Source organism: Chiloscyllium plagiosum, chromosome 9 (assembly GCF_004010195.1).
Source record: "Chiloscyllium plagiosum isolate BGI_BamShark_2017 chromosome 9, ASM401019v2, whole genome shotgun sequence".
NCBI lineage: Eukaryota > Metazoa > Chordata > Chondrichthyes > Orectolobiformes > Hemiscylliidae > Chiloscyllium > Chiloscyllium plagiosum.
Genome location: NC_057718.1, coordinates 66,610,396 through 66,626,914, shown reverse-complemented (window position 1 = coordinate 66,626,914; position 16,519 = coordinate 66,610,396). Strand labels below are relative to the sequence as shown.

General features: G+C 40.0%; 1 protein-coding gene across 11 annotated transcripts in view; it reads left to right on the top strand.

The window, feature by feature from the left end:
- Nucleotides 1-16,519, top strand: part of tfb1m (transcription factor B1, mitochondrial) — a 74,013-nt gene that overhangs the window by 39,373 nt on the left and 18,121 nt on the right. For 10 of the 11 annotated variants that reach the window (XR_006312548.1, XM_043696148.1, XM_043696149.1 and 7 more), the window contains exon 6: nucleotides 4,508-4,627. Coding sequence is in view for 10 of the 11 variants with exons in the window: in XM_043696148.1 (XP_043552083.1) it covers nucleotides 4,508-4,627 (120 nt within the window). In the remaining variant the exon portion in view is untranslated. Of the gene's footprint in view, nucleotides 1-4,507; nucleotides 4,628-15,288; nucleotides 15,475-16,519 lie in introns of those variants that run through there. The other variant, XM_043696150.1, reaches the window with a different exon arrangement.

Here is a 16,519-nt window from a genome sequence, read left to right as displayed (position 1 = left end):
ACCTGACTTATTAGTTTAACTCATGGCATCATTCTGGTTAATCTTCATTATTTCTATACAGAAAAGTATGCTAGTCTGATACAAGGATGAGTGATGTGGTATTGTAGAAAGACTAAGAATAGCAGTAGCCTAGTTAGCCTCTATGAGAAGCTGAGATACATAGATATTAAATAGAGGTGTTCAAAATTAGAAAACATTTGGTTGACCAGAGAGAAACTTTTCCAGGCAGGAGAATCAATAACCAGAGGATACAAATAAAAGAGCACTGGCAAAAGAACAAAGGGTATGATGAAATTATTTTACCACATGAGTTATGATCAGAATTGTACTGCCTGAAAGGATAGTAGAAGCTGATAAAGTCGTAACTTCCAATGAAAATTAGACAACTTGAAGATGGAAAAGTTGTAGGGGTATAGAAAGTCTGAAAGTGGAACTGATTGGATAACTCCTTCATAGGCATAGTGACATCCTTGTAAGTTATAAGTTTCAATGACAGTGCAGGATTTGTGTGAGGCTTATTCCTTGAAGTTAAAACACTCAGAAGTCAAAAAAGGTATTTCTTTTGGTCAATTAAATCATGCCATTTTGAACTATGTCAACGACCATACATTAAGCATTTATAAATTTCCTTCAATGAGAAAATGGACAGCATGGATGTTACTGACAAGAGGCCCATGCTACCACTTTTTAGCCAATAAGCCAATCAGACAGTGTTGAGACAATGGCGGGCCTTCCCCTTGACTGAAGACCCTGGGCGGCAGGTCTTGCCACCTGAGGGCTGCTGGCCAATCACAGGCCAGCAGCTCTTGTGCCACAGCAAATGTGGTGGCTACTGCAGGAAAAGCATTTACCAGGCTGCAGGTTAGTAATGTAGATTGAGCTCGGTTGTCAGGATCATTGGGAGAGGGATGGATTTCAGAAGCAAGTGCAGGGGTGGCATTTAGCAGGATCCTTTCTTTCCAATATCCATTTCCCCATTCATGCCCTGAGTGCCCTTCCACTTGCCCGTCCCCCTACCCATCCTCAAATACCCCAGTGGTGAGAAGCCATACTGAAAAGCCCTTTGCCCTAGGTTAATACCAGTGTTGGGATGAGGCCCTTAAATGATCATTAATTGGCTACTTAAGGGCCTCAGTTGGCATGATAGAAGGAGGGTAATTGCGGTGTGCAAGGTTGACCACGGGGCTTCCTTTGGTAAATGATGGCAGAGGCATTAAAGCAGCAGCACCGGGGTATGCCATTGTACCCCCAAATGAAATGCTCGTTCTGCCTTCAAGCTCAGTCTCAGCATGAGCCGAAGGTTTCATCCAATGTCAAATGGAATTTGTTTTTAAAAACTAAATAATTATGCAAAAAATGTAATTATAGCTGCTTACCACGAGGAATTTTAGAATGATTAATTTAGTAATCAAAGTGTGATTTGAAATGTGGTGGAAAATTGTTCCAAAAGGAGGTGATGTTTGTGGACATTAAAAGGGAAGTAGATAATCCATTAGATATGATCAACTAATAGAAGGCCTTTACCATTTCTGTATGTCGCTCTTAGACCACTGAATAATCTATTGCATTGCATTATGGACGTATAGGCCATAAAATTGATTCAAATGGTCTGCTAGAAATAAAAATGATATGTTAAATTAGCCCTCTTTCTTCAGTGTACTGCCAGTGTCTGATATGCTTGACAGAAAGAGTTGTCAGTGATCAGGATGCAGTGATTTGTATTGGACAACTTAATGAGTTCATAACCAATGAAAAATGCAAGTCCGTGGTTACAGAGTTTTGCCATTGATTAAGTAGATTATTGGGATGTCTGTAATCCCTTAAGGAGCATATGTTCTATAGTTTTTTAGATAAGATTCCCTACAGTGTGGAAACAGGCTCTTCGGCCCAACAAGTCCACACCAACCCTCCGAAGAGTAACCCTCCCAGACCCATTTCCCTCTGACTAATGCACCTAGTACTATGGGCAATTTAGCATGGTCAATTCACCTAACCTGCACATCTTTAGATTGTGGGAGGAAACCGGAGCACCTGGAGGAAACCCACGCAGACACTAGGAGAATGTGCAAACTCCACACAGATAGTCACCTGAGGCTGGAATCGAACCCGGGACCCTGGTGCTGTGAGGCAGCAGTGCTAACCACTGAGACACTGTGCCCACGGGTTATGCAGGTTAAGTGAGGTTACATTACCAGTTCACTTTTTCAGGGGATTGCTGCTCAGTTTTATTTGCATTTCAGCCCCACGTTCCTAATCTTTAGTCATCCAGAGTAGAGTGGAGCAGGGTGGAGGATATATCGAAGGACCTCCTCGTGGGTCAGCCCCTGAGCCTGGTCAAGGTGACCATTGATCTTGTTTCAGGCAGCAGGCAATAGAGAGGGTTATTATACCTATATATCTGCCTTTCTTCCATTGTTACGTCCATGTGTTGGCCACTAGTATTTGGGTTTTACATGCTATGTAGCTGCTGCAGGGCTAAAATGCAGCAATGGCCTGGGCTTCATATTTAAATTTAGTTTTGTAAATTTCCTTTGAAGATTCTGTTTTTGCTACAGGACCCTTTTAAGTGGCTGTCAAGTATTTGCTTAATGGGCTGTCAGATTAGCTAATTTTGTTTTTTTGTGCTCAAAAGCATTACTGCTGTCATGATTAGATTACTTAGTGTGGAAACAGGCCCTTTGGCCCAACAAGTCCATACCGACCCGCCGAAGCGCAACCCACCCACACCCCTACATTTACCCCTATACCTAACACTACGGACAATTTAGCATGGCCAATTCACCTAACCTGCACATTTTTGGACTGTGGGAGGAAACTGGAGCACCCAGAGGAAACCCACGCAGACACGGGGAGAATGTGCAAACTCCACACAGTCAGTCGCCTGAGGCGGGAATTGAACCCGGCTCTCTGGTGCTGTGAGGCAGCAGTGCTAACCACTGTGCCACCGTGTGACAACTGAATGGTCTTCAAATCAAATTAATTTTGCTTGATTTGTTAGTACTAGTTTGTTGTTTTAAAACAACACTATCAGAATGTGTTTAAGACCCCATCTCTTTCTTTTTGGGACAATAAGCCGAAATTGCTATGTAACTGAAATACCAGGAGAGTTTTGCAACTTGAAAATGAAGTGCTGCATATATTTGAGTTCTGCAATGCCATGTTGCTTTTTTTAAACCACTGAAGGGGAGAATTCTCCCTTTGAGTGGTCCCAGGAGTAAAGAAAAATGCGCCAGTTGACAGCCCTGCGGTTGGAATGCAGAATGTTAAAGAGCGGCCGGTGCCAGGGTAATACCGAGAAACATTCTGCAAATTGAAAACATCCACACTTCTCCTCACTCCCAACTCTTGTCTGTCTCTATCTCCGTATGTCTATCCGTCTCTCAAATCAAACAACCTAAAACAAACTATCAAAACAAAGAACAGCCATCACTCTGTGGACAACAGTGTGTCATCAGTGTTAAAAATTAAAAGCACAGTATGGGAAAATGTAACTTGCATTTAATCTTGATTTGTGATCTTCAGAATTTGTTTACCCTCTGTTATTTTTCCACTATAGTAACTGTGTTAAATGTTCTTTTCAGTCATGAATATATGTATATTTAGGGGTTTTGAAGGATATGGTTTCAGTTGCATATTCTTCTATTTGTCTGTGGTTAAAATTAAGTGTTAGAAAGAATAGTAATTTTCCATTAATGATGAAAGCTGATATGAATTGATTTTTTCCTGAATAGCAAAAGTCAGGCAAATCAGTTGTTTTGATGGTCTAATTGGGATTTCCTACATTTTGGAATACCCTGTGGATCCCTACACTTTGTCCAGCTCAGTCTGACAGTGTTAACTAAATGATTAGGTACTAATGTTGTTAAAATTAGTTTTGCCATTTTCTGTTCAATTATGCTAAACAGTTTTGCATAGGTTTTTTTCAGTTAAAGGGGTACCATGACCTAATTGGCTAAATTTCCACTGCTGAAGGTCAAACTATAAAGTAAGCCACACTGAGAGATGTGGGTTTTCCAACACTAATTTGTAAGCAGCAATGTTGAAACTGTTGCTATTTTCAATGATTGGCTGTGAGGCTGAAACATGTTATACTGTTGTGGAGCTTTAATGGCAGACTGCATCAATCAGGATTTCCACACATATCTATAAATACTGACATCCTGAAGTTGAGGTCAGTTTTAGAGGGCAAATGCTGACAGAAAGACAGCAACCACATGCCTTTGCAAAGCCGAGCTCGTTTGTTTTCTTGGATGAAAATTTGTTTTAAAAATTAAACTTGTATCATTCAGTGACTTTGTTTTTTGCTTATGAAAAAATGAAATAACTGCAATCAGTGTCTGATACAAATAAAATTAAAGATGCCTTCACTCATTGTAACTGAAGACAATGTAACTCAGTGACTGTTTTGTTTGTTCGTGAACTCACTTTATGCTCATATACAGTCTGGTTATAACAGTTTTTAAATATATGTACAATAGATCTTAAAATTACATACTTTCTTTTCCAGCGTCTCACAGCAAGTACTGGCAGTAGGCAAAGAAGCAGACTATCTATAATGGCTCAATACTTGTGTAATGTAAAGAGCTGCTTTACTATTCCAGGCAGAGCCTTTGTTCCAAAACCTAAGGTAAGGTGCATCTAACTAATGTTTAGAGTCCTGAGTGTGGGATTGATTTTATTTGATTTATTATTGTCACATCTGCCTAAGTACAGTGAAAAGCTTTGCAGTACAGACAGATCACAACATACAAGGACATACAGATCATAGGGTGATTTAACAGAATGAGGCATACCAAGTTACAGCTACACAGAAAGTGTACAAAAGCACGATCAACATTAGATTTAACTTTGAGAGGTCCATTCAGCAGTCTAGTGACAGCTGGGAAGAAACTATTCTTGAACCTGGTGCTACATGTTTAAGCTTTTGTATCATCTGCCTGATGGAAGAGTTTGGAAGGGGTTATAACCAGGTTGGGAGGGGTCTTTGATAATGTTGGCTGTCTTTCCACAGTAAAGAGAAGTGTAGATGGACTCAATGGGTGTGAGGTTGGCTTGTGTGTTAGCTGTATTCGTGACTATCTGTAGTTTCTTACGGTCCTGGACTGTATAGTTGTTGTACCCAGCCGTTGTTCTATCTGGATGCATGCTTTATGTGGTAATCTGTAAACGTTGATGAGAGTCCTTATGGAAATGTCAAATTTCCTTAACTCATGAGCAATTTGAGGTATTGTTGTTGTGCCTTCTTGAGTTGCATCTACATGGGTGGTCCAGGAGAGATTGTTGGTTATCGTCATTCCGAGGAAACTTGATGCTGTCTATCCTCCCCATCTCAGCTCCATTGATGTAGAAGGCGCATGTCCTCCTTCTTGCTTCCTGATCAGCTGTTTAGTTTTGCTGACATTGAGGGAGAGATTGTTATCTTTGATTAACATCACCAAGTATTGTATCTCCTTCCTGTATTCGGTCTCATCTATCCAGTCTACATCAGCGAACTTCTAGATGGAGTTCGGACGAAATTTGGCCACACAGTCATGAGTGTACAGGGAGTACAGTAGGGGGCTGAATACGCATCGTTGCAGGGCACCGTTGTTGAGGATTGTCATACAGGGGTGATGTGTCTACCTTTACTGATTCCAGTCTGGGTCAGGAAGTTGAGGATCCAGTTACAGAGGGCGGCGCAGAGACCTGTGTCTGAGATTAGTTTGAGCTCTGAGTTTGGAGATTAGTTTGGTTGGATTATAATGTTGAAGTTGGAGCTGCAGTCGATAAGTAGAAGCCTGACGTAGGTATCCTTGTTATCCAGATGATTCAGGGATGACTATAGAGCTAAAGAAATAGCATCTGCTATGGACCTGTTGTGCTGATAGGCAAATTGCAAAGGATTGAGGCAGGCTGGGAGACGAGAGATGATGTGAGCTAGGACTAAACTTTTGATTATAATTATGACGGTCAGAGCCACCGGACGCTAGTAATTGAGGCATTTTGTGTGTATTTAATTTTTTTTATGTAGTATCCTTATGGTGTGGAAACAGGCCCTTTGGCCCAACAAGTCTACACCGAATCTCCAAAGAGTAACCCACCCAGATCCATTCCCCTACTCTATTGCTCTACGTTTCCCCTGATTGTTGCACCTAACCTACACATCCCTGAACAGTATGGGCGATTTAGCGTGGCCAATTCACCCAACCTGCACGTCTTTGGTCTGAGGGAGGAAACCCATGAAGAAACAGCGAGAATGTGCAAACTCCACACAGACTGTCGCCTGAGGCTGGAATCGAACCCGGGTTCCTGGCACTGAGAGGCAGCAGTACTAACCATTGAGCCACGGTGACGCCCTAGTACCGAGCTGGTGGTGAAGTTCTTGAAGCAGGTGGGGACTTCAGAATGTAGCAGGGAGAGGTTAAAGATGTCAGCCTGTAGTCCTGCCTGCTGGTCCACAAAGGATCTGAGTGGATCTCCATCTGGGCCATGCACTTTCCTTGCACTCACTGTCAAGAAAGCCAGCCTAATGGCCGCAGTGGTGTCTGAAGGATCGGGTGTGTCGGGTGCTCGTGGGACAGGTGACACCATTCCACTGGCATTCTGCTTGAACCGAATGTAAAAAGCATTGAGCACATCAGGGAGGGATGTGTTTTTGTCTGTTATTCTGTCCTGCTTCATTTTTTATTCCGTTATGTTATATCCACCGCCTTGCCACAGCGGTGGATATCCGTGTGGGTAATTTGGGTTTCTAACTTAGCCTGCTATTGCTTTTTAGTGTATCTAATGGCCTTGCGGAGGTGGTTAGAAGTGCACTCCTTGCTTTATATTTCAAGTTTATTTAATCTATCAGGTGCAGATTTTATAGTATCTTACAACACAAAGATGTCATTTACCCCTTCCTACTTGTACAAGGTCTTTGAAAGAGATGTCTGTTTATTCCTACAGCACTGCAGCTTTTTTCTCCTTAAATCTGCAAATTAGTATTTTTCAACTTCATGTCCTATTGTCGTTTCAAAGCTCAGTGGAATCTGTTTCTCTTACTCTTCCTGCAACGCATTTTGGATCATAGAACACTGTAAAATAATTTCTCTTTATTTCTACTCTAGTTCTTTTACAGAATTTTAAATTTATGACCTCTGAATGCTGACTGACTTGCTGTATCAAAACCCCTGACAGTTTTGAGTACTACTTATAGATGTATAAGGGAAGGTCTAAATCTGTCCTCTAAGCAAAACAACCATAGCTCTAGCAATCTTTCTGCACATACCAGAAGGGCATAATCCTTGTGAAGTATGGTGCCAAGAATTTTACATGATACCTGTACTGCAGATGAGACTGATCAATGGCTTGCAAAGGTGTAACGTTACATCCTTGCTTCTTTCGTTCAGTGTTTGTATCCGAAGCCAAGTATCCCATATACTTACTTAACTGCCTTTTTAACTTTCTGTGCCCTCTTTCAGGTTGTATGGCTACAAAATGATTCTCCTTTTAACTATGTTGTCTATTGCTGTAGTTGAGGAAGGTTTTACTTCTCTGATATACATGACTGATAGTGTGTGTGGTTTATGATGCAGTTTCAGTGTTATTGTCTGGACAAGGCTTGTTGAACCTCTTGATCTGTCGCTCTCAACCATTTTTGTATGTTCATGTGTAAATCTTTTATTTCTGAAGTGATGAAAATATTTTAGCATTTTTAAGAGTTTGGTAGACAGCTGCTTTATTGCTTGAATGTTCTTACCCACAAAAACTGATTTTAAAGGAACATTTTGTTGGCAACTTGACTGAACAAAGCTCAGTTTAAACTAATTACACTGTTGACTAATATTTTAAAATGTAATATAAGTACATTCACTGAAATGAATACTGAGGATGGCATTATGAATTGAAATTCCTTTGTAGCATTCCAGCTGTGTAGAATCTTAGATGTAATCAAAATGTGTTTGAACCATATGAAATATAGTATGTCATAATTGTAAAAAGCTCTTAAGTAAGCCACCGCACAGATAATTTCTGTAAAACTTGAGTACACTGGGAGGGTGGTGGTTGGTGTTGGAGGTGGTCAATTTATGTGGTGGGGACGGGAAAAAAAGCTGGAGTTTTGAAATAAAGTTATTCAGATACTGTTTTTTATAATTCTTCTTTGATCTTTACACCCTGAAATGATACCAGACAGCCTTGATTGAAAATTGCAGCTACGTGCCATAAATGGTAACAGCAGGTCTGAAGGCAAATATATGAAAGTAAAGATGTATCCTGAAAACTTCTGTAACTAGTTAAAAGCAGGGATTGAAAAGAAAGGACAGTTGTGTTGAGAATAAATAATGAAGTGGACAGTTGGAGAGCTCACTTTTTAATTGAACAGTGAAGCACTGCAGCAAAATGTGTTTGCATTAGTAGGGAATGCAGGCTGTGAAGCTTAATTTGTGCCTTGTTGTTTTGTTGGTTTTTCAGTTGTACTGTATCTATCTTCATATCTCCTCTAATTGTGTTTTGCTGAGAATTACAAGGTGTTAAAGTACTATTATACTCATTAATCTTGAAAATGTTCCTGCTTATAGGTTGACTGTCATCTAATTAGGAAAAATACATAAGCATTCCTTTTCAGTGTTAGCCTGGAGAGTTATTTTAATAAAATGGCCTGCTGGATTTATTTAACCTAAACATTTAATTGACTAGTGATCACAAGTCAAAAGTAAGCATCTTTTTTTTTAAAAGGAAGCTTCCATGTTTACTAATATGTACTCCATTTTATATAGCATTACACAAGGATACACTGGATAGCATCACTCCATTTAGCCCAATCAATACATGACAGTGGATAATCCACTTAAACCACTTCCCATCCATCCTCATTTAACTCCTGTCAACATAACCTTTAATTCTCCTAATTCTTATATGTTTACCTAATTTTTCATTAAGTGTATCTATACTGTTCACTTCAAATATTTGGTGTTCAGATTAGATTAGAGATTAGATTAGAGTGTGGAAACAGGCCCTTCGGCCCAACAAGTCCACACCGACCCGCCGAAGCGAAACCCACCCATACCCCTACATTTACCCCTTACCTAACACTACGGGCAATTTAGCATGGCCAAATTTGTCTAATAATGCTTTTTGCGAATTAATATTTTACATTATTAGAGACATATGTCATCATATCTGTATTAATCCAAATACAGTCTATAACTGTATGACCTTCATTGCCATGACCTTCATCTTGGAATGATTCTAATAAATCTAAACACTTTTCTTAAAAGGTGATGCCCAGTATTAGACACAGTAATTCAAACAAAAGTTGCCAGGGTTAGTATAATTAGTGTGGACAAATTGCTCACCACCACACATCTACAAACAACAAAGTTGCCTTTGTTCTAGAAGACCAGAAGGCTGCTCTTTTATCAGTGAGACACAGCTAGTGGTGAGTTTAACTTGAGGGTCATCACAATTCAGGCAAGGGTCAAGGTTGAGAAGGTGGATCTTTAGGGTAACCTCAGGTGGTGTGGAAATTGTATCCATGCTGTTGGTGTTCCTTTGCATCACAAACCAGCCATCCAGCCAACTTAGCTAACCAACCCTCTACAAACAGTACATAAGTGGTGAGAGATGAAATTGGCTCATTACTTAACATCCATTAACCCAGACAGAGATGAAGAGAAAACTTATTGCTCTCTTCCTATTTAATTAATAAAAGAAAACATGCCACAAAGTTTAAACGATACAAAAAATCTTTCAATGCTGTATTACAAACAGCCAATCACAGGCAGTACATCAGAATTGATTAAAAGTATTTAGTTTATTAACTGAACAGTTAGTAGTACTGTATAAATTTCTATTTTCAAAAGCAGCACTGTTGCTGAGGATGCAAAGTTGCTTAGTGTAGAGAATGCGAAGTAGACATTTGATAAGAGTGAATAAAGGAACTGTTTCCAGCAGCTGAAGGTTTGATAACCAGAAGTTTTAAGATGATCCACACGAAAAAATCAAGGTAACATGAAGAACAACTTGTTAGGATTTGAAATGCATTTCCTGACAGGGCAATGGAAAACGATTTGTAAATTTCAAAAGCAAAATAGATAACTATTTGAAGGACAAAATAAAATGTAGGGTTATGGGGGATTTAAAAAAACAGGTTTTGAGGTCTAACTAGATTATTCTTTGAAAGAACTAGTTCAGACAAAGTGGACTGAATACCTTCTAAGGTATTAGGATCCTATGATTTAAATTTAATAAAATAGTTTGTTTTATTTAGTCCATTATTTTATGATATATTTTTAATTATAGGTTTTCTGGTGCATAAAAATTCTCATGTCACGTAGCATTTATATTTGAAAAGTGTTTTTAAAATTTTAATTTAGTGTTGCATTGGGAAATGTTGTGAACACAATATAAAGTGCAACTTCTTTAAAAACTGTTGAAAATGGAATATACTGCTGATAAATATGAAATTCAAAACTATTCAGTGTGAAGACAGCTTGTTGTTAAGTAAAAATATGGCCACATGGCTGTAAGGAGTTGAAATTGAAGAGGATTCCTAGGCTGTAAAGATGGACATTATTCTTCCTAAACTGCTGAGTTTCTTAACAAATGACTGAGAAAGGTTGAACCAGCTATTCCTGGTCTAAAATATTAATTGATATTGTTAACAGTTCTCTCTTTTCAAACACCATCCCCCTCTCCTTCAGATTGCCAGGTACAGCTATCTCCTTTAAAAAAAAACTATCAACTGTCCTCGTAACTTGCCAATCTTCTTTTCATCTCGGGTACTTGAATATGTTGTTTCACCTGAAATTTATGCCCTTGGTGAGGTTTCCACTTCTCTACACAACTGCAGCTTTGTATTGATCCTAGACAAAACCACCAAAATGATGTGACAGTCTGAATAGGGACCAGTAACATTTTTAAAGCAAAGTATAAGATCCCAATGACTTACAAAAAGAATAAAACAACTAGATTCCACAATTTTGAGCAAGCAAAAAAAAACTATCAAAGTTTGAACAGTAAAACATTCGCCTGCCATCTTAAGGTGAACCCAGGTCTTCCAGACACTTCTTTACCAAAACCTTCTTTGTTGACTTCTGCACATCTTGTGACTGTTTGCTTCCCTTTCTCCTTCCTGACACGTTATATCCTATTGCTCTCTGTATCTTGGCCCTTAATCCCTTTGACACAATGCTATCACATACCTTCCAATGCATTCTCTCAGTGGTCTGTATCTTCATTGTCTGCAGCAGTTCCCTCCAAGAGCTGCAGTGTCTTTCCAGACTGTATCAGATTTCAGACATCATTTGACAACAAAATTCCAATTGTTCATTAATCTGACTTTTAATTCTGTATTCAACTAATTATTCTGATTTTTCATCAAGAATTCCTTCTCCTTTACATTGCTGCATAGGCATTCGGTAAAGTACTGTACATCGAAGTCCTAAGGTGTTCGGGGTAGTATATTGGCATGGATAGGGGATTGACTGACTAAAGATGAGTCAAGGTAAAGGGAATGGATCACAATTATTTACAATATATGTTAACTGGGATCACAGTATTGAGTGTACTATCTCCAAGTTTGTGGCTGACACAAAAATTAGTAGAAAGGCATGTAGTGAGAATGACGCATGGAGTTTGAGAGATATAGGCAGGTTAAATGAATGGGAAAAATAACTACAGTTGGAATATTATTTAAATGGGGAAAGACCACTGAAAACTGCAGCACAAAGGGATTTGAGTATGCTAAACCATAGCAAAAGGTGAGCATCCAACTTCAGCAAGTAATGGGGAAGGCAGATAGAATGTTGGCTTTTTTTTCAAAAAGAATGGAGTATTAAAAATTGGGAAGTGTTGTACCTGGAATACTCAGAAAAGCTTCGGTCCCTTTTATTTCAGCAAAGATTTACTGATTATTGGAAGCACTAGTTTGATCCTGGTTATGGAAGGATTTTCCTATGAAGATCAAAGGATTTGGGGAGTTATCGGGAATAGGATACTGAGTTGATGATCAGCCCTGATAATGTTGAATGGTTGAATAGACTCAAAGGGCCAAAAGACCCATTCCTGCTCCTGTTTTCTATACTTCTATAAGTAACTCTAATGAGAATAAAGCAGGAAAGTGGAGTTAGGAATGGTGGATCAGCCATGATCTCACTGAACAGGGGAGTTGAATCGATGAGCCGAATGGCCTACGTCTGCCCCTATGTTTTCTGTTCTCCAACGCTCATTCAGATGTTCATGTTCAGTGATCAATGCTGAACTGTTGTCACCAGTTCACTTTTTTAAATTGGTAAACTCATCATTGTTATCCGTAAAGAGACCGTTCTCATGTCTGCAGGTTTCAAGTAAGCAAGAGTTTTTATTTCAAGCATTTAAACAAAGTGGCATATGTTTCAGTCTGAGAGCTTGCTCCATTCTACTAGCTCTGCAACTTGTTACAACTTGTATGTATAACTTGTTCAGGCAGTCCTGTGCTCAACTACACAGTTTTGCATTTTTCAAAAGCACTACATCCAAACATTACCATCAACATCTAATGTTACCTTCCCCTGATGTCCCCTTATATTCACACCTTAGGACCCACGTTTAGGCCAATATGACAGGCAGAACATTCACCAAGACCTTCCATGCCCCATTACCTCGAGGATCCTACTGGTGTTTGACCAACTTCAGATCTCATACAGACTTGGTGTCCCCAAAGTCCTGATGACCTGGGCTAAACCTGAAACTTTTCTCATTCAAATTTCAAAATCTCCTCTGATATCCTATCCTTCCTTCCCTTGGAGTGTGTTAACTGTGGAGGATTATGTAGTATATTTACATGATAGTATATGTCCTATTTTACATTATCACTATTTGTATACGTCATGAATATCATGAACCTTTGGTGATTGTTGTAATCTCATTTCCAGTGGTCAAATGGTGTTCTTGCCACTTTGGCTTAATCGCTACCATAGTCTTCCAACAACTTTGCCATGCCTTTGGCTATGTCCATATGGAGTCTTCTTCTTGTGATTGCCTGATAGCTGTTCTCAATAGTTGTGTTGTTCGTGGCTAAGACCCTTTCCACTACCTTGTGGACTACGTTTCCAGGGTCTTGTTGCTGTTTGATTCCACATGACCAGTGAAGGCCCTGACCATGAGGTAAAAGTCTTGCATGGTAAAAGAGTCAGTCAATGTGTACAGAAGGTGTGGTCATTGCCACATTCCAATCTTGCTTATACGTATATCATCCTGTTCCTCAGAATATAGCCCTGGGCAGGGCAAGTTTGAACTGCCTCAAACTTTCCAAGATGATTGGCTGAGTCAGAATTACTACTGATGGGGTTTCAGGGTATGAGAGGAGTAGATGGTATGGTGCTGTGCTTTGGTGCAAATTTCTCTTGCCATCTGGAAGATGCGTTTTACACCTAGGGAATGGATTGTAACACAACTCCCCAAGATCTTTCACCTGAACCAGGTCAGAGACCCAAACACTTAAGGTTTTCATTTGCATATTTCTACTTACAACCATCAGGAACTTGCTCATGTTCCTCACATTCACCACTCACTCAAACAGCCTGTGGCCTGGCACCTATTTCCCATCTCTCCTGAAGTTGATCAAGAAGATATAATGTTTTTACAGCTTGATGTATGTGCGAGATGTAGTTCCAAATCTTATATCACCAATATATGATTGAACATTAAATTCTGAGCCAACGTGCCACATTGCTTGGACTAGGATCAGTGATTTTAATAGTGACCTAGGACAATAGTTTGAATAATTTTTATACCTTCTCCGTGCACATATATTGTAAGAGTATATTCTGTACCCTGGACTGTGAATTACCGTCCTCCTGTGCTCCCTGTGATGTTTCCCAATTCTAATTATCCCAACCTTAGATGATGCATTGGTGAGCACTTAGTGGGTCTCTACTACAAGTAGATAAATTATTACATCATACATCAGTATATCAAAACTGATTAACAACTGTATTTTGCTGTTGACAATATTGTGCCTGTAATCATGGCTCCCAAAGAAATGGGAGTAAATTAGTCCATCCCACGGTAACATTTAGTATACTAATAACTAACCGTTAAGGGAGCTTCCACCTTCTGTCGAAAGATCTTTCATCTTCTCAGTACTGCATTGTTGCTATACATTCTAGTGGCTGGCACACATCTGAGAGTTTCCATTATGGTTTTCTTAGCTATGGATGTGGCTGTCCACTATTGGATGGAGGTTGCGGTGACGATTCTCTGTCATTAGCCTGCATAGTCCAAAGTAAAATAGTTAAGAGGATGACATTGAGAGTTATTAGATTTGACCTGTATCCAACGTTTTCTCTTTCTGTTGCTTGCCATGTCTAGACACATGCAAATGCCACTGGTCTTCAATCACCTCATATATTTTACCATCAGGGTACTTGTGGCGCGGTTGCTGTATCCCTACCTCTGAGCCAGGAAGCCTGGGTTCAAGTTCCACGTTCTCTTGATGTGTAACAACATCACTGAACAGGTTGATTAGAAAATATCTATCTTTCAGCATCAGGGTTCTTGTGGCTTAATGATAGTGTCCTTACTTCTGAGTTAGGTGACCTGGGCTCAAGTCAAGAGGTGTGTAATACCACCTTTGAACAGGTTGATTGGAAAATATGTATCGTTTGCCATCAGCACGCTTGTGTTTCAGTGGTAGTTTCCTACCTTTTGACCAGGAAGCCTGGGTTTAAGACCCACCTACTCCAGAAATGTGTACAGAGGAGCCTCGATTATCTGACCATCAATTATCCGAAAAACAGATTTTCTGAACAGGATCTAAGGGTCCCGTGAAACCGTTAGAACAAAGTGGTGTTACTGACATGGTGTGACAATTGTGTATTTTGTTTGCAGTACAAGGATAAATGAGGGTTACCTGCACTGAAGAAGATGTGCAAACGTTGCAGCAAAGAGGTATTAATGACACTGGTGCAACAATCTTAATCAATTGTCACAGTGTTGAAAATCAGTGGTGTCTTCATTCCCCCACGTCTTTGTTCCGAATTCTTATCTGGCATAATTGATCGAGTTTATTGTATGTACTTACCATGTCTGTGAAGATAAAGCAGACTGCAGTGACAATTGAACAGAAAAGAGATTTAATGGCGTCTGGATAGGGGTGAAAAGGCATCCAAGATTGCACAGGAGTACAACAATGAAATAAAGGCCATGTCCGACATCAGGAAAGCAAGACTGGCGATTGAGAAATCCATCAGCCAAAGTGACACCTCAAATGCTTTGAAAAGAAAATACATGAAGCCAGTAAAGGATAAGCAATTCGACCAAGTTGTGTTTTTGTGGTTTTCACAGCAGCATGAAAAAGGGATTCCAAGGGGATTCCAGTATCTGGCCCGATGCTACTCGAAAAAGCTGCCAGTTTCCATTAACTCCTCCACACCGGTGAGTCTGAACACTGCGTATCATTGGGCTAGTTACAGCGCTTCAAACATCGTCACTTGGAGAGCAGAAGTCCGTGGATGAAAGGATGGTGGAAGGCTACAGACAGAAACTGCAATCCATCATTCATGAAGGAAAGTATGAACCTGTGCAGTTGTACATTGCTGATGAAAGTGGAATGTTTTGGTTTGCAATGCCAGACAAAACAATTGCATCCTTGGCAGAAAAGCAGGTGTCAGGACATAAAGTGCAGAAGGATCGCATCATGATTTTCCCTTGTGTCAATGCCATCGGCACTCATAAATTACCGCTTGTCTGCATAGGGCGATATGCTAATCCATGTTGCTTCAAGGACTCGTTTCCTTTGACGTACAAAGCACAAAATAAGGCATGAATGACATATCCACTTTCATGAAGATTTTGTACCTGCTGTCAGATCACATTTTGCAAGCACTGGACTCGAGCAACATTCCCTTTTGCTTGTTGACAACACCGAGGCACATACATTGAAAGGCAGCCAGTTAGAATCAACAGACGGAGCTGTCAAGTGTTTGTTTTTACCACCCAATTCAAGATTGCAACCACTGGATCAGAGAATCATCGCAAAAATGAAAAAATATTAACGTTTTGTTGCGTGAAGACAATGCAGAGAAAAGAGTGCAGGAAATTAAGAAGGCATTCACCATCAAGAATGCTTCGTTCAGGATTGCTGAATCTTAGGACTGCATCAAGCCATCGACAGTCACGGCATGTTGGTACAATGGCGTGCACGTTGGTAGCTATGCCAGTGAAGTGGACACCCGTCCAGATCAAAGGCTGACCAGTGATATCACCAAAAACTGCAGTCAGCTAGGATTAGGAAACTTTCAATGCTTGGGTGAACTGTGGCAACATCGGAACAGACACTCAGCGATGATCAGATAGTCACCGTTGTCACAGAAGAACAGTGGGAAAGTACAGGCGCTGTGGATGGTAAGGAAAATCTGATACCAACACCACCTCCAGTCCCTGTTAATGAAGATATTGAGAGTTTGCGACTTTTCATGGAGTGGTACAAAGCACAACACAAAGTCGATGCCATTAAGTTGATTATTCTTCACCAAATGTTGTCGTTGACAAAAAAAAGACAGCAGCACCTCAAGCA